The sequence below is a fragment of the Lissotriton helveticus genome, chromosome 3_1 (genome assembly GCF_964261635.1).
Source record: "Lissotriton helveticus chromosome 3_1, aLisHel1.1, whole genome shotgun sequence".
Taxonomy (NCBI): Eukaryota; Metazoa; Chordata; class Amphibia; order Caudata; family Salamandridae; genus Lissotriton; species Lissotriton helveticus.
Genome location: NC_136061.1, coordinates 759,665,662 through 759,686,344, shown reverse-complemented (window position 1 = coordinate 759,686,344; position 20,683 = coordinate 759,665,662). Strand labels below are relative to the sequence as shown.

Here is a 20,683-nt window from a genome sequence, read left to right as displayed (position 1 = left end):
TTTATGCATCATGTGTTTTTCCTTCCCTGCACCTCTGAATGTGTTTTTGATGCATCAGGTGCCTAGTTATTACACCGCTGAATGATAGTTTTATGCATCATGTGTTTACCTTTTCCCTACACCTCTGAATATTGTGATGCAACATGTGTAATGTGTTCTTGCTGATACCCCTAAATGTATTTTATTCTTAGGTGGTTGTTCTTTCCAGTACAGGTGGTCCTAGTGAGGTCCTGGTCCCCTGCGTGACATTCTCCTAAGGTGGTTAGGGTTGCGTAGGTGGTACTTACCTGTTACCAGAAGTTACTGGTTGTGTGCTATATTTGCTAATTTGTGCTACAGTGATTTTTATATCCTATATTCTATGTTCTAGAAGTGCTATTTCTAAAAGTGTTGATTCTGACAGTGGCCCATGTGGCCCTGTCTTGTGAATAATCCCTTGTGAATATTGCCCGTGCCAGTTGGCACAATGTACATGTGTGATTTCTATCTGATGTGATTTTGACAATACAGAAGTTATTTTTATATACCCTTGTGTGGAGTTCCTTTTGTGGTGTGCATAGGATGTTGTTGCTGTTGTGTGCTCGCGCAAATGCTTTACACATTGCCTCCGAGTTTAGCCTTACTGCTCGTGCCAAGCTACCAAGGGGGTGAGCAGGGGTTATCTTGGCGTGTGACTCCCTTGCCCTGACTAGAATGGTGGTTTCTGTCTGGCTTTGGCGTCAGCCTTAGCCTACCAGAAATTGCCAGTTCTAACAATGGCCCAATAAACATGCAGTGTTCATGTACTGTCTAGCCTCTTGGATTACTTGTCTGGGGAGCAGCAGGGAACACGCCATGGGAAGTTGAGGCTTTAAGTACCAAGCACTGCGGGGTGGGGTGGATAGTGCAAATTTTGGGTCACCTGGGGCAGGGCAGTGGCGGCCAGCAATCACCCTGTTCGCAGGAGTCCCTGTGCTGGGTTTGGACCAGGTTCCTAGTAGGACGTCCATGAAGGCTTCATTAAATGGGAGCAATGGTTCTGAAAAGGAATCTCCCGGCTGAAGCACCTCTGTCAAGACCGCCACTGAAAGTAGTTGAAGGTCAAGGACCTCATCCGCCCTCTACACCACTATTGCATAAGATAGCCATGGTAGAGGACTAAAGCATGCCAGTATCTGGAGAACTATCCAGTCCACTAGCCTCACCCAATTCCTCATACCATTCCATCTCCTGATTGTAGTGCTGGTATTCTAAAGGGTCCAGTGACCCCTCCCATTCTTCTCCCAAGCCTCGCCTCTCGGAATAAGATTAAGGGAGCGACCTAGGACCTTTTGGTCCTGTTGGCGCCAAAATCGGTGTCTGTCGATGCAGCTCCAGCTTCGTGTTCTTTGGGATTAGCATAGGGCTGGCGCTGACAGCGCAAGGAGCATCGGCACCGGCATCTGGGAAGGTAATAGTGGCATGACCGGCACCACTTTGAATACATGGGGTGGGGCATCAGCATCGGGCCATAGACACAGAACCTGATGGGCCCCTCTTCCTCTGCAGGGCTCAAAGGTGCGCCCGGAAAAGCAGGGAGGTGGGGTGCTGGCACTGGCTCCAGAGAACGAAGCCTCGAAAGCCGATGCTCCTCCATCGCGTCAGCCGATGGACGGAGAAAAGTAAAAGCATACTTCTTACCGGAGGTATCCTGATGATATTGAGTAGGACGAAGAGGACTTGGGACTCTTGGAAAGGTTGCAGGACCTTCTTCTCGACCTAGACCGAGATCTCCGAGGAGTCGGGCATGATATCTTCTGCCAGACCACTTCAAAGACCACTCCCTTAAAGCCTTCAGTACTATAGGCTGGAAATCGGAACACAACTTGAAGTTGTGTTTGTGCTCCAGACACTACAGGCAAACCAAATGTGGGTCCATCACCGTCATGGCGCAGTCACAGGTGCTGCACGGTTTGATACCTTTTTTTCCTCGATGACAGGACTCCCACACACCGAAAAAAGGGTCGACAAAAGTCAAACAAATCCTGTCAAAAACGACAGAAGGTAGTTCTTTTTAAGGATCAGCGCTTAACTGGCACAGAAAGAAAATAACTGACGTCAGTGCATCACGGTGGCACCTGTATAGGTGATGCAGACGTCACTTCCGTAGGCGATGCCACCCAGAGTTAACCAGTGCCACGTACCGGAGTGCAGGGGTACTGCTCAAAAAATAAATCTACCGGATCCAGTCTCACACCTGGGGAATTCAAAGTAAGGAATCTGCGGCAAGATGTCTCTATCGGATAGCAGGATACAGCATACAGGAGTACCAAACTTCACTCCTGTACGAATACATTTCTTAGGGAGAGCCTTTGTGGGAAGTTCTGCTTGGAAGTGGTGAACCTGCTCGAGGTGGCAAAGAAATCGAGCCAGCATTCTCTGCATTGTTGGAAGGCAACACATGACACCTCAGAGTGTAACTGACATATGTGTTCTGCTAGGCCTTGCCGACTGAGTTCCTCTGCCCAGGAGTTCAAAGATCCCACCAAGTGGGTCACAATCAAGGAACTATCCGGACGTCTCAGCCAGTGCCAGAGGCACAAAGCCTCCTGACACAGAGCCCAGCACCTCACACTACCCTTCTTGTTGCAATAACACATGGTGGTGGTCTACTCCGAAACATGGAGAGAGTAGGACTGGCTCCATTGGTGCTGAGTCTACTGAGATTTGCGATCTCACCTCAGAGCCTGCATGTGCTATCAGGTACAGTCAAGGAACAAGATGCAGGGGGCCCAAAAAACCAAGAAGTACCATACCTGCTCTAACAAAGATTCAGGACAGAGATTGAGACATCAGGATGCCAGCAAAAAATTTACTTGACTTGTTGATCTACAAGGAAGGCTCAAAACGGTACCATATCCAGAACGGTAGCAATGAACGGGAGCCTCAGTGAAGGAGTGAAGTGTGACTTCAACATGTTGATTGAAAACCCCAAACATTTTAAAAGGTTCGCTGTAGTCTGGATGTGGTCTACACAGAAAGTCTGCTTTCCACAGTCAGTTGTTGAGGTACGGAAAGAATGGTATTACCTACCCTTCAAAGATGTGCTGCCACTACTGCAATCCTCCGTTTTGTGGACACCCAACGGGCACTTGTGAGGCCAAATGGGGGTTCAGGAAATAGAAAATGCTCTTGGCCTACCTTGAACCGCAGTGAACACCTGTGGGAACACAGGACGGCCATATGAAAAATGTCCTGCAGATCCAGTGCCACCATTCGGTCTCCATGATCTAGGTCTGGCAGAACGTGGGCCAGCATGAGCCTCTTAAAGTTGTCCTTTTTCAGGAATGAGGGTGAAAATCTAAAATAGGATGAAGGACTCCATCCTTTTTTGGCACCAGAAGATAACATGGAATAAAATCCAGTTCCTATTTCTGATGCCAGAATCCTTTCTATGGCTTCTTTGTCCAAAAAAGCCCAGAATGGACAAATAGTCTCCTTAAAGCCACTCTGATGAGGGTGGAATATGAAGTGGTTCGGACAGGAATGGCAAAGTAGCCTAGTTGGACTATTTGGAGGACTCCACTTATCAGATGTAATCCTCTGCCACCTTTAGACGTAACCTATTCTGCCTACACAGGGTGACCATGTGCCACCGATGCAAACTAAAGCGGCTTGGATGCTGAAGCGGGTGAGGCAGGGGACTGAGCTATACCCATTGTTCCTGCTGGTACAGATGCTGTCAGCTTGAGCCGCAGCTCTTGTATTGAAGGACTTAAGATCCTGCTGCTGAGGTAGTGGGCCTTGGCATTGTCTGTGAACTACACCCCCTCTAAAGCCTTTAAAAAGACAGAGTTTTGGGGGACACTGATGCATGGTGGACCTGCTTTCTGTAAAGCACTCAAATGCTGAGCCAGATATGGCCCCAAATGCTGTCAAATGACATGTCCATTAAGTGAAGCCTGGAGGCCACCCTTAGGAACTCAAACAGGTTTGGAGTTGAAGTGTCTAGTTATGATATGACACATTTTGCTGCTTTCTGGCCATCCTGAATGATTTGGGCAGGATGTGAGTGAAGTTTATCAGGGACTGCTGTCAAGATCTTGCTGAACATGTTCCACAATGCATGGGAATATTGTTCATGCAAACAGCAGGTATTGCCAGATAAAAACTGGCTGAGGAAAATATCCTTTACTCGAATACCTCTATAAATTTCAACGTCTTATCTGTAGACGTTTGGATTCACTCTACTCACAGATGCCTGGGCCACTATGCTCTCAAGTGTGGGATGCTGGGTAAAGAAGGCAGGGTCACTTGGGAAGGTCTGCGGCATCTAGCCACTTTGCTATTTACCCGGGAGCTAGAGCATGGCTTGGCCCAAGTGTACAGTAATATGTCTGTAAGGGCCTCAAGAATGAGTAAAAGTGGCTGTATGGAAGCCTGGCTAGGCTGTAGAACATCCATCAAAACATTTGATTGTACCTCTAGTGAAGGTACTGTGAGTCTAAAACTTAGGGCGCATGTCTGATCCCAATGGCAAAGGATGCCATTCTTCTGTTGAAGGACCTAGGAGTGAACATATCTAGTTTCAGGAGAAGTATCCAAACTATTGGGCTCTTGCAAGTCCATAAAAAGGTTGCCATCATCTTAATACTGGGATGCATTATCCTGATCACCTCTACTGTCATTTTCCATGCCAGCTGTATTCAGAGTCTGACCCAAAAACGTTGAGGCGGACCTTTGGGCGACTCTTAGGTAGTGGCAATGTCCTGTCTAAGTCTTACTGAAGTTGGACCTGTTGCATCAGGGCTTGCGAAGGATCCAACTTCGATTGAAGTTGAGTCCGATTTGTTTCTGAGTTTGACAAAATAATCGCGTCCTCCTCGGTATCGGGATGAGTTGACATGAGAAGAAACAGTGTGGGTCTTGGCGCTGGGATCAGAGTTGGGTTTGACAATGGTCCCGGAGAAAGGGTGGATCCTCACAGCAGAGTCAAGATGCACAGATGGCATCGAGGACTGATCCGCTAGTAGTAATCTGACTGGATGCCTACTATGGATCGTGGGGACTGAAGCACAGCAGAGGGAGCTGGAAGGGTGCCAAATATTTGCAGCATGACTCTCTGAAAGCCTCTATCTGCTGCAACATTGCTGATGGGCTGGAAACTCTGGTGCTTGACTTCGACCAGGAGCAGGACAGGAGTGCCTTTGTGTCGGCATTCAGTAATGTAGAGTTTGGTTTTGTGGTCCCAGATCACCTTGCAGTTTACTAGGGTGTAGTACTTGAAAGTCTTTGAGCCGTGCAATGATCCTAGACACCACAGGCATACCTCGTGACAGCCCCTTCAAGGGTTCAACCCTATTGTGTTAAGTGGGGACATGTTTTCTCATATGCTGTGAAGACTTAGTAACAAAAAATATTATCAAAGATGAGGAACACTTTCGGGAACGAGGTCCGGATCCACATTCAAATGGGCGGAAAGAAAGGAACTGATGTCAGTGCGCTATGATGGTGCATGCAGCTCCAATGTCACTTCTGGGGAGGGACAGAGCTGCTGATTGAGCAGCACAATGCCACCTGCTGGCATACACGAGAAATGCTATAAAAAGGTTTCCAGATCCAATCTAGTGCCCACGGGTAGTTACAAGGTGTGGAATCTTCTCTTAGAAGTATTCATCAGAAAGATCATTACTGAAGGTAGATCACTTTTTCTTTCATGGATATTTCTACATGCACATTCCTCACCTCCTGAATCTACACCCAAGCAGTACTCTCAAGAAGGTGGTTCTGAGCAGTTGATCTAACTGGAAGTCTTGCATCCGAAATCTGGAAAAATGGCCATCCCCACAGGATTCAGGTTCAAGGAGGTAAAGCCTGGTGAAGTTGCGGACTGAAGCTGCATTGTAGTTTGGCAGATATCCATAACAGGAACAACCCTGGGTAATACCAAAACAATGGCCTTCACCCTCGAGGCATAAGACCTCATGTCCTCATGCGACACCTTCTTGGAGAGGGTGTAGCAGAGGACCTATTTAGTGAGGAATTGTTCACTACTAAGTTGACTGAAATACCTTTATTGTACCAGCATAGCCCCTTTTGGCAGTCAGTCATCTAGGTACTGAAGAAGTGCTGCAACCAGCAACATGACCTTTGTGAAAATATGAGGTGCTGATTTAAGGTCAAACAACATGGCCACCAACAGTTAGGGAGTGGAACCCACTACAAATAGTAGGAAGCATCTGTTTGACCATGGAATTGGTATATGAAAATACAACTCCTGTAGGTCAAGTAACAGCATCCAGGTTCTGAACTCTAAAGATAAAAACAACATCTTGAATTTCTTCTTGCAAAGAAAGGAGTTTATGACAAGAAGGTCTAGAATGGGCAAAAACGCCTGTTCTTTATTGGGGCCAAAAATCAACAGGAACAAATCCTAATGCCAGACAAGCTCTATTGACCACTTTTTGGAAGAGCAAGATCTTTTTTCTGGAGAATGGGGGCATGGTGTGCTGAAGAATCAGAGATGCCAGGAGGGATGAGAGGAGGCGACTCCTGAAACCTAAGGACATATCCACTCTCGATCTCTAGGACCCAATGGTCTGAGGTGATGGATTGCTAGCATGTTGAACAAGTTGATCGCTGTCCTTTCACAGGTCGGAGAGATACAGTGATCTGGCGGGAGATGCCGAGGCCGAGGAATAACATTTTTGCTGGTGTCCTTGGTGACTCATGGAGCCGCCACATCTTCTATAGCTGTGAATTTTTTGGGGCTGCCTAAACATACAGTAGGGCTAGTGTTGTTGATACAGACGGCCCTGGGGGAAAAAACTGCATTTTTCATACTATTGATGGAATTGGCAGGCCAGTGAAGCTAAACCCAGCAAGAGTGCCATAGCAGTGCCCTGCTTGAATTGTAACGAACAAACGTAAACCATCAAATGGCATAGCCAAAAGGTTTGTCTCGAAGTCCCAAGAAGACTGTGTGTAGTGCATTGAGGTATGTCGACATAAAACAACGGAACAGCCCTGAGTCCTAGACACTCAATCCACCATTTCAAGGTCTGAACAAAGAGCCTGCCCATCATGCACCACCTCAGCAAAGTGGTCACACAAGTAGTCAAGGAGATTAGAAACCACAAATGAGGGCATCTCCCACTGGGCAACAAAGTAACTGACCAATAAGCATTTTGCACAGGAGGAGTGAAGAACTACAGTTCCTGAGGGAAACACTTTCTTGCACATGGCCACTACGCGTTTTGACTACCTATCAGAGGAATTGAGGAAAATGATTCAGGATTAAGTTTCGTACAAAAGAAAGTCTGAACCACCAGGCTCTCAGAGGACGGAAGAGCTGAAAAGAACTTAGGGTCACCCAGGGCTGGATGATGACTGTGGGTAACTAGGTGGCACTATGCTTGAGCAAAGACCAGCAGGGAAGATGGGATCCATCAGCACCTCGATGCAGGGCGTCAGTGTTTCAGAGTAAGAGGATGAAGGCAGCAGGATCTTGGTAAGAACATTAGCCTTATTCTCCTCAGCCAGCGAGGGAAATTCCAGGATGTCAGCTGATTTGTGCAGGACTACTATAAAAGAAACTATTTCATACAGATAAATAAAGTCACTCCATGGAGAAGTATCCAGGCCCTGGGCGTTTTGTTAGGCTAAATAAATACCTCCACTACAGTATGAAGGTGGAAGAAGTCTTTCACCTCACTGTCATCCTATCATGAGAGACAAGGCAGAGGATTGCAAAGATCTTTGAAAAATGTCTGAACCTTCCTTTTGGCCTTCACTGATATGAAGCCTAGGAGGCCTGACCTGAATCTGTCACCATCAAATCAAAGGCTTAGTATATGAAACATGTGGGGTTGCCCATTAACCCACTAGGAACCAAGGACAATATTAATACAAATAACAATGGCTACTAGTGGAATCAATAACTTGCATCAACAGTAAATTTTCAATCAGAAAGAAAATAGTGGGATAATTTAAATCACTTCCAAAAGGCAAAATCAGTAAATTATAATGTTTTTGGATTCAATAAATGGAAACAAGTGAAAATAGCCATAATATCAGCCACAAATATACTTCATTCAATTGATCATAACAGTGGTCTGTGCTCAAGTGATCACACAGTCCACAGAAGAAGACTAAAAGATTTTGAGCATAAGCAGTATGGGCCAGTAGTTTCAAGAATCAAGAAGGGCTGGATAGGTATGAATACGTAAATAGAAGCACCTCTTATTGATCATCCTAATTTAGCTGGTTTCAAATGAATACTATAGGGTGAAATTTAAAGCATTCCAAAATGTATCTGAGATAGAGTTAGAAAAAATAAATGTAGGTCCATGAAGGATGCAAAGAACTACCAGAGTTGATGAGCTTGTCTGCAAAATAAGCAGGGTGCTAGTCGTGATGGTTTGGTAAATGATTCAGCTGATTGTAAAGATTGTGCAGGCCAGCAAGTGAGGCAGTGGAGTTCCATCAGGATGGGGTTGAGCTGATCATATTTCTTCAAGCACTGGATCAGAAGTGCTGCAGCATGTAGGATGCCCTTCAGGCATGCCAGTGTGGAGTATGAGATGCCATGAAGCAGAGCATTACCACTATCAAGATTCAAATTTATAAGGCCTCTGAAGTTGCTTTCGGGAAGAAAAGGTTTCACTTCCTTTAAAAAAGAGAGCTGGTGCTAAGCTGCCTTTGTTTTTTTGGCAACATTTTGAACCCCAGTGAAAGTTGGGGTTCAAATCTGTCAAGATTCATGTCACAGCAAAAGGTTTCTACTGTTTCTGGTTTATTGTTCTTGGCAAATAAAAATCATTCTGTCTTGTTTGGGTTGGGCTTGAGGTAGGTGCTGGATATCCAGGTCTGGATAATAAGCATGCAGTATTTGACGCCTGGACATTTGAAGTATAGTAGACTTTCAAGCAGGTGTCCATGTGAACAAACAGACATTGGTTGGATAGGCAGAGAAGCAATAAAGGACGCTGTCGGTGAATTTCATTTGAGACTTCAGGGTGTGTGTGAGGGGAGATGGTGCACTACATCGAAGGCAGCTATAAGGCACACCAATACCACGAGGAGGGGTAATCTACCCCTGTAGAACCACTGTGGGCACCTTCTTCTGTGCATAAAGTAGTGTTTTTTATCTTGATGATGAATGGTGGGTGTAATGGGCCAGTAGCTAGTAAGGTAATCATGGTCAAGTGTGGGTTTCTTTAAGAGAGGGAGGATCTAGCCGGTCTTGAAAGCTTTTGGGAAGATGCCTGGAGTGAGGAAGGCATTGATAATGCTGAGTAGGGGTGAGAGAGCGTCTCCAGAGAGACCTCTGATGAAGGACGAAGATAAGAAATCACCTTCATAAGAAGAGGCGTTAATGTTAGTGAGATCTGTAAGAGTTAGGACTGTGAAGGATGACCTTTGCAGGATTGTACCCGGAGGGGCGGGCTTAAGAGATGAAGCAAGCCTGGTGTTGTTCATGTGCTGTTGGATCTTCAATATTTTTTCATTGAAGAAGAGGATGATGAGAAATAAAGCCTCTTGCCAGGCTCCTTCTGTTAAAGATGTTTTCGGTAGGAAACCACTGAAGGTACTTTCTGTGTAGCTAAATGAAGGAAAATGAAGTTCTCTTGTCTAGCTTCTTCTTTTAAAGATGGTTTTAGTAGGTAACCAGTTATGCCACTTCTTGTGCAGATGGATGATGAGAAATGAAGCCCTCTTGTCAGGCTTCTTCTTGCTTCATCGTACTTTAAACCATGTTTTCAGCTCTCGAACGAGACACCTCTTTCACTTATGCGAACTCCCATATAAATTGTGGTGATGATTTTGCTTCATTAATCTTCTTGCAACATGAACTTTATACCATTCACTCATCCCACCTCTCTACAAGATTTCTTGAATACATTTGTCTATTACCTCCAGCTTTAGATAGCCTACCCAACAGCAGAGTTTGCCTTGTGGGTCTTGTTGTTGCCTTGGCACCCACCTTTAATCATATACTAACTTAAATTCTCTTGTGGCAGTCCTCTAAAGAGAAGTAATTTGCCCTCTACCAACAATCATCTTTGAACTATTGCTATACTTCTCAAGAATAGAGCGACAAGCACACGCTAGCCACTTCAGCTGAAGAGCAATCCAGCCAGCTAGCTGATTCACCTCAGTCCCAGAGTCAGTGTCCATTAGTTATTTATTACCTGATTTAAAGGACTCTTAGCTTACTAGGGCTTGAAATACTGTAAACATGTATCCTCCCCATTCACTTTGTCCATGGCCCACTCCATTCTACTAATAGAGATTACAGTCCTTGGAGGGAGGGGCTTTCTCCTTTGACTTACCTAGGTGACGCTGTCACAAACTGATTTAGGCATGAGGATTGTTTCTGCACTAATAATTAAAACGGGTATAATCTCCATAATGAAACAATTAGATCTATGACTGACTAATTGAATCAAAGAGGAAAGCAAGCGACAACCCAACATTTCCGAAAACAAAAACATGAACTGTTTTATGGATCAGACCTGCACCTGTAAAACGCCTTTTAATGCAAATACAATGAGAACAGAGAATGCCAGAGTTCAGAAAAGATGGACAAGTTACTTACCTTCGGTAATAGCTTATCTAGACATAATATAGTCACAGATTCCTTACCTTTGAATTTACCAGGCATCAGGCTGGATCCGGAAGAATTTTCCTCGAGCAATACCCTTGCGTGCCAGTAGGTGGTGCTGGTTGTCTCCACGTCAGGGGTCTCCAACCTTTTCTGTAGTGAGAGCTAATTCTGCTCAAGGAAAGTCCTGACGAGCTACTATCATATTTTATCACGGTAAAATGCTGATGATATGTATTAACATTACACTATGACCACCCTAAGAAAGATTTATCAGGAGTCACCACCCAAACATTCCAGATGAAGTTATGCTAGGAAAACGTTTATCAATATTGAATGCTTATAAGCAAGTAAAATTCAAATCATCACATGCTGTGTGCCACAAAGGGTACTACCACAGGAGTAAGTCACCCCAACTCAAATTGAATTATCATTCAGCTAACAACTTTAAATGTGTTTTAGAATTGTAATATTTTGTCTACATTAGCATATTAGTTTTTAAAAATACACATATTTTTCTATCAAAACCACTTTCCACTTTCCAGCAATCAAACTCAATTTTCCAAAAGAAAAACCTTTTCAGAAAAAGAATAATGTTTTTCTTTAAAAATCAAATCAGTTTTCATTGTTAGAAAATACACAGTCCCTCAACATCAGCTTTTCGTTTTGATTGAGTACCGCCATGTAAAAATGCCAGGGATGGACAAATTCTGCTTCAAATACCCAGGAATTGAAATCATAGGCCATGCTTGCTCACCATAATAGCGTTTTGAGACCCTCAATAATGAGTAGTGCACTCTATAAATCTCTGATTGATTGATTGATTGATTGATAGGCCAACAGAGTGTGTGTTTGAGTGTTATCAAGAGGTCCTGCCATTGGTTTGGCTGTCTGTAACTCTTAGGGGTAATGAAACGAGCAGTGCTGCCTTCTTTAATATACACAGAATCCCTGAGATCAGATTGGTTTGGCTTCACCTCTGAGAGCTACTTTGAGGGTGCTGGTGAGCTACCAGTAGCTCCCGAGCTACTGGTTGGAGACGCCTGCTCCACGTGATGTCATCGGAGTCTTCTGTGCCGGAAGTGACGTCCGTGTCACCTATATAGGCACCACCTCGTCACTCTGACGTCAGTTACTTTTCATGACTTTCCATGCCAGGAGCGCGGAGCCATAAAGTGCACTGACAGTGGTGTCTTTATAACAATTAGGGCCCCGAAAGGGATCAGCCCTGACCCTAAAAACCTGTCCACAGTGCAGGGAGGATGGGCTAATAGGTACGGAATCTGCAGCGAGATCATGTCTCTACCAGATAAGGTGCTACCAAAGGTAAGTAACTTTTCTATCTGATAGAGACATCTTGCTGCTTTGAACTGATACCCACGCAATATCATCGCCGGAGGAGGGATTGCGAGCAAGAAAAGACCAGGAAGTCCTGCAGGACAGAGCAGCCAAAAAGGTGGTCACTTTGGACTTCACTGTCCAGGCAGTAGTGTTCGGTAAATGTGCGCAGGGATGCGCTGGCAAATGTCGAGGACTGGAGCCCCACATTGCAATGCCGTGGTAGCAGCCTTAGCTTTGGTGGAATGAGCCCATAAGCCTTCAGGAGGCTGCTTCTTGGCTACAGCATGGCAAATTTTGATGCAGAGGATGACCCATTGCGAGACAGTACTCAGCTGCACTGCACGACCTTTCTTTGATCCAACGTACCCCATGAAGAGTAGGTCATCCACACAGAACTCTTTAGTGTGGTCAAGGTAGAACGACAACACTCTTTTTGGGTCCAGGCGGCGGAGTCGCTCCTCCTCGTTAGAGGGTTGCGAAGGAGCAGAGAAAGTGCACAAGGTGACTCATAGCCTCACATGGAATGGTGTTGTCACTTTTGATAAGAAAGAGGCCATAAGGCGAAGCACCAACTTATCAGGGAAGATGGTCTGGTAAGGAGGCTTAGATGACAGAGCCTGCAATTCGCTCACCCTCCAGGCAGACGTGATTGCCACTAAAAAGGCTGTTTTACTGGTAAGCAGCCCGAGGGGGTAGTTGTGCAGAGGTGTTAATGGAGCACACATCAGGAAGGTGAGAACCAAATTAAAGTTCCACTGAGGCATGATGAATGGGGCAGGTGGGAACATGCATACAAGCCCCTTAAGAAATCTATTTTACTACAGGGGTTTTAAACAAAGAGGGTTTATCTGGCAGCCTCAGGACAAGGTTGAAAGGTGTCCTTTAAGAGTGCTAAGAGCAGAGCCCTGTTAGGCAAGGGTCAAAAGATACAAGACTTGAGAGAGGGGAGTAGAAAGAGGATCAATAGATCTTTGTGTACAATATTCTACAAATATGTTAAACCAGCAGGTGTATACTGTCCTGGTAGAGGGATGCCTAGCAGCCAAAATAACATTACAGACTTCCGGAAGAAGGTCAAATGCTATCAACTGCCGCCATTCACTCTCCATGCAAGAAGGAGTTGAGTTAACAAGTTCGGGTGGAGGACCTTCCCTTGCTGGTGCCACAGAAAATCCTCCCGAAAGGGCAGCTTGATTGGAGGATCGATGCTCAATTAGAGAAGCTCGGGCTAATATAGCCTGTGCCCAGCCCAAGGCCACAAGAATGACTTGAACTGGGTTGCTCCTGATGTTCTAGAAGCACTCTGGGCAGAAGTAATATGGGCAGAAAGGTGCATAGCAGGCCTGAGCTCCACTAGAGACGAAAAGTGTCTCCGAGCTACAGCCGTCTTGGAAACTTCAACATGCAAAACTGCTGACATTCTGCGTTCTTGGTGGAAGCAAACCGATCTAACCAAGGCTATCGCCGATGCTGAAATAGATCTTACGCCACCTCCATATAGAGACGCCACTCGTAATATGATTGGCATCGATGGCTGAGTTTGTCTGCCCTGGCTTTCAGAGAAACTGACACGTGCTGCACTACCAGTGATATGCCATGCTGTTTCAGACATGTCGGAGCCTCTTTACAAAGGTTCCACAACCCCACCCCACCCTGTTTGTTGCAATACCCCATGGCGGTGGTGTTCTCCGTGAACACCTGGAACTGCTTTTCCATGATGGAAGAAAGAAAAGCTTTCAATGCCAAGCAAATTGCTCAGAGCTCCTGCAAGCTGATGAGGAGAACAGATTCCACATGAGACTAGAGTTCTCTGATCTCCACCTCTCCCAGATGGCTGCCCCATCCCAGGAGTGACGTATCTATCACTACCGTGCGATCGGGATGGGGAAGCCTCTGACTCAATCGGGATTGGTCAGCCACCACTGCCTGTCCTGTGCAGTTCCCTCCGAGATCTGGACCCGATGCTGTGCCCATTGGAACTTTAGGTCCCACTGCAGAGCCCGCATATGCCATCTGGCATATGTCACCAGCAGAATGCAGAAGGCCATGATGCCCAGCCGTCTCAGAGTCAGTATCACCGAAATCCAGGATAGAGGCTGAAACATCGGTATCATAGCCTGAATATCCTGGACTTGCCGCTCTGGGATAGGCCCCGAATTGCACTGTGCCCAGAACAGCCCTGATGAAAGGGAGCGTCTGAGAGGGAGTCAGTTGTGACTTGGCACGTTGATCGTGGACCCTTGCGAAAGCAGGAAGCTCACAGTAATCTGGAGGTGGGAGAGAAGAGCCTGGGGTGAGCTCGCCTTCAACAGCCTGTTGTTGAGATAGGGGAAGACAGTCATCCCTGATATGCGCAGATGAGCTACGACCATCGCCTTCATCTTGGTGAATACCTGAGGAGTGCTGGTAAGGCTAAAGGGGAATACCGTGAACTGAAAGTGCTTGTGGCCTACCGTGAACCGCAGGCAATGCCAATGAGCAGGCAGAAAGGGAATGTGAAAATAGGTGTCCTGCACGTCCAATGCTACAATCCTGTCTCCCGGGTCTTGGGCAGACAAGACCTGAGCTAGAGTGAGCATCTTGAACTTTTCCTTTTTGAGAAAGTAGTTGAGGGCTAACAGATCTAGGATAGGAGAAAGGGACTTGTCCTTTTTCTGGACCAGAAAGTAGTGTCTCCCTTGGCCAAGAGAGTCTGGACTTCCTTCTGAAGCAAGGTCAGCTGGTCCTCCATCAGCCGCTCATAAGTTTGAGGCATGGAAGGAGCGGTAGTCTCGAAGAGGAGGGAGTAGCCCTTCGGACCATCTGAAGAACCCACCTGTCCGACGTGATGTTTTGCCAGTGGTGGAGGTGATGGCTGATCCTGCCACTAACTGGCCGGCTGATCTTGAAGGGTCAGACTTGGGAGGTTTGGAGGCTGCAGGACGAGGAATGGACTGATCCTACCTCCGGCCGCCCGACTTACAGGGTCAAAATGAGCTGCACCCATGGTCGCCCAGAGGTTTCTGGGCTTCCGCAGTCTTGTGACTGGGATATGGTTGGTGTGGCTGAGCCCCTTACGTGGCCATGAAAGGGGTGAGAGGCAGACGGGGTGGGTGGCCACTGCGAGGTCCAAGGACTTGGAAAACCCGCAAGTCCTTACAGGCACTCCAGGACCATGTCTCCATTGTCTCTGAAGAGACGGGTGCCAGCAAAAGGCATGACCATAAGGGAAGCCAGGCATGGTGTCGAACAGCCACCATCAATGACATCAATCTGCCCAGCGAGTCGGTCGTGTCAAGCCCACAACAAATAGTGAACTTTACTGCATCTCTCCCGTCCGATACTGCTTGGGAGAGATTGGCCGGGGCCTCCTCCAGGACCGTGGCAGCACCTGTACAATCGTTTTCCACAAGTAGTGGAACTAACAACCCAATAGGCATGCCGTGTTCACTGACGCCAATGCGGGGCTGGCGGAAGAAAACATTTTCTTGACCCAACTATTCAGCCTCTTGGATTCTCTATCCAGGGGTGCAGGAGGCAGCGCACCTTGTGAGATCGAGGTATGGATCACAAAGCTCACGGGGTAGGGTGGTTGGCGAGAAATTTTGGATCACCTGGTGCAGGATGATAGAGGCGGGTGATTGTCCTATTCACAGGCTCCCCTTTGCTGGGCCTGGACCAGGTTCCCAGAAGTACATCAGTCAAGGCCTCGTTGACAGGCAGTAGGGGTTCCAAGGAGGAGACACCCACCCGCAGAACCTATGTGAAGATGTCTGTCTTGACTTCCACCGAAGGTAGCTTCAGGTATAGGACCTCAGATACCCTTCTCACCACCACAGCATATGAAGCTCCCTCCTCCGTAGCCACGGCTGGGGGAGAAAGTAGGCCAGAATCTGGAGAAGTATCTATTCCACTGGCCTTCCCCAATTCCTAATACCAGTCCATTTTGTGCTCAGGCTGGTCTTTTAAAGGGTCCAGCAACTCCTCTCAATCTTCCTCCATTCCTAGCCCTTCAAAATAAGGCTGAGGAATTTGACCTAAGACCCAAGGTCTCCGGTGCTGGAATCGGTGTATGCAGGTGCCAATCCAGCTCCGGGTCATCTGGGATAAGAATGGGACTGGTGCCACCGGGTGGCGTATGGAGTCTTGGCGAGGGGCCGGCGCAGATCGCAGAGGCACGACTGATGCCAGTGCTGCTCCACCACTGAGCCCATTGGGGGGGTATCAGCGCCGGGCCATAGCCACCAGCGTGGAACCCAATGGAGCCCACTCTGAGCCTCCGGGGCACGAAGGCGCGCCGGGAGGGTCAGGTCGCCCAAATATGAGGTTCATGGTGTCATGAATTTCTTTAAGCCGGGCATGGATCACTGTGGCTCCTGGAAAGGCACAGAAGCACGGAGCTGACACAGGCGCAGGTTCTGCAAACTGAGGCCTAGAGCCAATACTCCTCAGTCTCGGTAGAAGGACGGGGAGAAGTTGAAGCACGTTTCGACTTTTTGTTTTTTATGCCTCTTACCTGACCGACCCGTCGACTTTGATTGGTAGGTCGAGGACTCAGGACTCCAGAGAGGTGCCCGGATCTTAATCTCGACCGAGAACGAGACCCCCGGTGCGAATGGCGTGGTGCTGAGCACTGGGCTGCAAGCAGCTTTAGGGACCACACCCTCAAAGGTTTTGGAGCCATGGCCTGGCAGTCTGAGCACGACTTCGAGTCGTTGTCGAGCTCCAAGCACCAGAGACAAATAAAGAGTGGATCCATCAACAACATGGCGCGATGGCAAGTGCTGCATTGTTTGAATCCAGAAGTCTTCTTCAACATGTTTGTGAAAAACCTACACACCAAAAATCGTCTACAAAATGTCGAAAAAAGCCTGTAAAAAAGTGACAGAGGGTAGCTCTCTTCACGGTTCTGCGCTAGCTGGCAAGGAAAGAAAAGAACTAACGTTAGCGCGCTGAGGTGGAGCCTATATAGGTGGCTCTGACGTCACTTCTGGCGTGGACAACGCAGACGACGCCACGTGGAGCTGACCTATGACACCTATAGGCGCGCAAGGGTATTGCTCAAGAAAAAGTCTTCTGGATCCAGCCTCACACTTGGGAAATTCAAAGGTAAGGAATCTGCAACTCGTTGTCTCTATCAGATGTACACAATATTTATCATCTATCCGAACAGTGGATGTTATGATACTGAACTATGTTTCAAGTGTGTTGTATAGTATTATGCACGTGACAGCACCTATGCTGCAGGATTTCCACTGTACTTGTATCTGGACACTATACTACATTACTTACTGTTTAGCCACAAGTGGTTGAGCAAAGCAGAGAAACATCTTTAAAAAGACACGCTTTAAGTATGCCCTTTATCTTTGCAACAATTGGCTACATGATACCATCGAAAAAAAAAATTCTAAAATAGCATACTGCTGTAGAGTGTTGTTCATTTTAATAATTGCTGTGAAGCGGTTGCAAACGACTCCAGTTTCTCAGTACATACTTTAGCACAGGGCTCTTAATCTTTTGATGTCTGTGGACCCACACTGGATCACTACGGCAAGATGGGGACCCCTCTCTAATTAATTTTCATGGTTTCAACCTCTAAGCAATATATACACATATAGAAACAAGTGTACACCAAGCCATTGCACAAATTACGAAATACGGCATTTAAATCACGACAAATATACAACGATCAGTTTTTAATTTTAACAGAAAGGTTGGAGCTTTTCCACATTTGGTTTGATTTCTAAAAGACGGAAGGAGTAGCATATCACTGTCTTTTTCGCTCTTAAGGCATGCTCTCGTTTGTCGGTGGCTACCAACTGTCCATATCAGATTCTGTTTGCTGTATGTGCTGCTCCCATGAATCAAGCAAACGATACCAACTTAATGTTCAGTTTTCTATTTCTAATTCCTGCACGTTTCCCAATAGTTATAAGATTAAAAATCTATATATTTTACTCTAATAGGAATGTTTCATTTTTGAAGCAGTCACGGGCTTCGGGCATGGTGTCACGCCCCCACATGGGTCCACAGACACAGGTCTAGAACCGCTGCTCTGGGGCATTGGTATAAACGTGGAACGGATGGGCTTGGCTCGGCTAGATTGTCAATGGGTCGCAAATTCAAATTGTAAAATACAGGCCTGCATTAATTTCATACAGGACCCTACGGTAAGACCGAAGTTCTTCTGAATTAAAAGTAATCAATGGCCGACATGCTGTAATGGTCCAGTGAGGAAGAAAGGCCGCCCATCTAATTTGGCAAACACAATGGCTACTTAAATCTACGTGTAAAATGTGACATCTTTAAAGCAGCTGGACATTATCAACGCAATACAACTAATACCTGTTCTCGTCAGATTTTGGTGTGAAATGGTTGTAGAGGGTAGTTGATCGTCTCTCCACGCCATTGGATGGTGAGACCGTGGTACTGTGCTCTTCTCCGAGCCCACTGTCTGGCAGATGTACCATCGATCGTTTCTGATAGGACTGCAGATTAGTAGAAATGAGCCCAGATGCATTCTGCTAGAAGGTAAACACAGGCACAACTTCAATACAACAGATTTCGTAAACACAAACATGAAGGCTTCATTTAAGGTACAGGAGGTGATATTACTGTCAGGGTAAATATTCATTTGTGTAAATCTAAGATGACAGGACAATCAGTATTACTGCTCCGGGCTGCTCTAACATATATTAAGATTACACCAGCAAGACCCGCCTGGGAAACCAAACCAGTCCTGGCAAAAATATTCATACCGGTCCTGGCAAAAATATTCAAACCAGTCCCCTACTGCAGGAGGTGAGGAGAATTGGGGTCATGGGTGGGGGGGGGGGGGGGAGCAGTCCATCCTGCTTTTAAGGCAGCCTCCTACCCTAAAGCTTGGATGTATTGTCAAATTAGCTTTTATAGGTGAAGAACGACAACAGGAAATGCCTACACAATATGTGATCTTGATTTGAAAAACAATGTATGAGAAAACATGTAGACAAAATATAAACAGCTACTGTATTGCCCATGCATCACCGGTGTAAAATATTCAATGTTTTGCAAAAGTTATAGGCAGTGAAGAAAAGGTTACTTACCTTTGGTAACTATCTTTCGGGTGGATACTCGGCCTACCTACAGATTCCTGACTCACACCCTGCGCATACATAGGGTGGGTAATGGCCCCATTTTAAAAACAAAAAAGGTTCCAATTTAAATTCTTACACTGCATTGCCTCAAATTCATAATCCTTTCTCATTTTAGCCTAAAGAGCATTGAAAATTGACTGAGAAATTATATTATCGTGCTATATTGTGGGAGCTTCATGGCTTCAATAAAATGACTGTGGCATCGTTTCCAGCGCTCCCTACCGGTGCAAGATACTAAACAAGTAAGGAATCTGCATTATGATCTGGGATTTGAATTAAAATGTTTGGCCTGAAAGGTAGAAAAATGGCAGCAAGGCTGCGAAGTATCCCTTGACAGATAGGGGCCGATTGGTAAGCTTGCAAGGGAACTACGTCATGATAAGCACTCCAGGCTATAAACCTATTCAACTTTATGGAGGAGAAAGTCTTGAAGGAGGGGTAATCAGCTGTCAGAATTATATCGACCACCTGTCATGGCTGCTGGAAAGAGCTCATGTGCCCCTGCTTAATATCCAGACAAGATGGAGCTCTGAAGGGTTATGGTGCAGTAAATGCCCCTCCAAATGGGATTGAAGGTCCACCCTGAGAGGAAGAAACAACGGGGGAAATACGGAGAAGTACAAGCGGCTTGCATTTTTAAAAAAAACATTTTTTTTTTAATTTCAATCGATGCAGACCAGGCAGTTTTACATCTATTACAGTAGTCAGTTACGAACTACATCACATTATAGGTTGCCAGAGGGTCTAGATACCCTTAGCAATAGTATTGGGCACTACAGAAGGCATTGGTTCAAAACATTACATAAATCAACAAACTTGTAAAACATTTGCAACTGGCAAGTCATAACAGTCACAGTTAGTCTAGATCGGTGCTCAAATAATATATAAGCATAGCAGCACTTGTTGGGGAAACCCGTAGGATCTGTATCTAAACGCGATTAGTGTAATAAAGTAAAAGTTACACGGAAGGGCAGTCCGATTACAAACATTATGTTGGAACCGAGAGACAATGGAGTGACTTGCGGGTCGAGGGAGGGGACATAGCGGGGAACCCTCACAGGATGCAAGAGAGTGTATGGGACGCCACAGCTCCACATCTATCTATCTCGGGCCATTAGGGCTCCTCAGAGTACCTGCCGCTCATGGTGGAGTGTGACCCACTCCAGTGCAATAGAGACTGCTTAAGCCTCTAACTTCCTTCCCTATGGAGTGCAACCGATTCATCCATACCCCATTTCGGGGTGGCCGCGTGCCAATATGGTAATCTAGGAATATGGGCATCCTTCCACTTCATTGCATTTGCTTCCCGAGCTATTAGTAATGCCACGTCTATAAATTGGTTAATGGCATTTCACGCCTTCCTACGCCTGTACAGCCCGAATAAACCTGCTTCCATAATGCATGGGTTTTCCCTCTCCGTGATGGTAGCCAATAGATCTGTGCCCGCCTTCCACGACATTGCCTCTGGGCAAGTCCAAAACATGTGAGCCATGTCAGCGTTTTGGGAGCCACATGAGGGACAAGTTGGTGCAGTGCCGTATATGGCTTTCTAATTAAATAATAAAACCAGCATAACTCTTTGAGAAGATCATTGTTCCCACGGTTCCATGCTTCTCCACCAACCTGGCGATTTCACTTAGCGATGCTATATGAGGCCCTGAAG

The 20,683-nt window shown here is 46.3% G+C and overlaps 1 protein-coding gene across 5 annotated transcripts in view; it reads right to left on the bottom strand.

Moving 5' to 3' along the window:
- SBF2 (SET binding factor 2) overlaps positions 1 to 20,683 on the bottom strand; it is a 2,295,537-nt gene that overhangs the window by 94,775 nt on the left and 2,180,079 nt on the right. For 4 of the 5 annotated variants that reach the window (XM_078680952.1, XM_078680956.1, XM_078680954.1 and 1 more), the window contains one exon: positions 18,230 to 18,408. In XM_078680952.1, coding sequence (XP_078537078.1) covers positions 18,230 to 18,408 — 179 coding nt within the window. The remainder of the gene's footprint in view (positions 1 to 18,229; positions 18,409 to 20,683) is intronic. The other variant, XM_078680953.1, reaches the window with a different exon arrangement.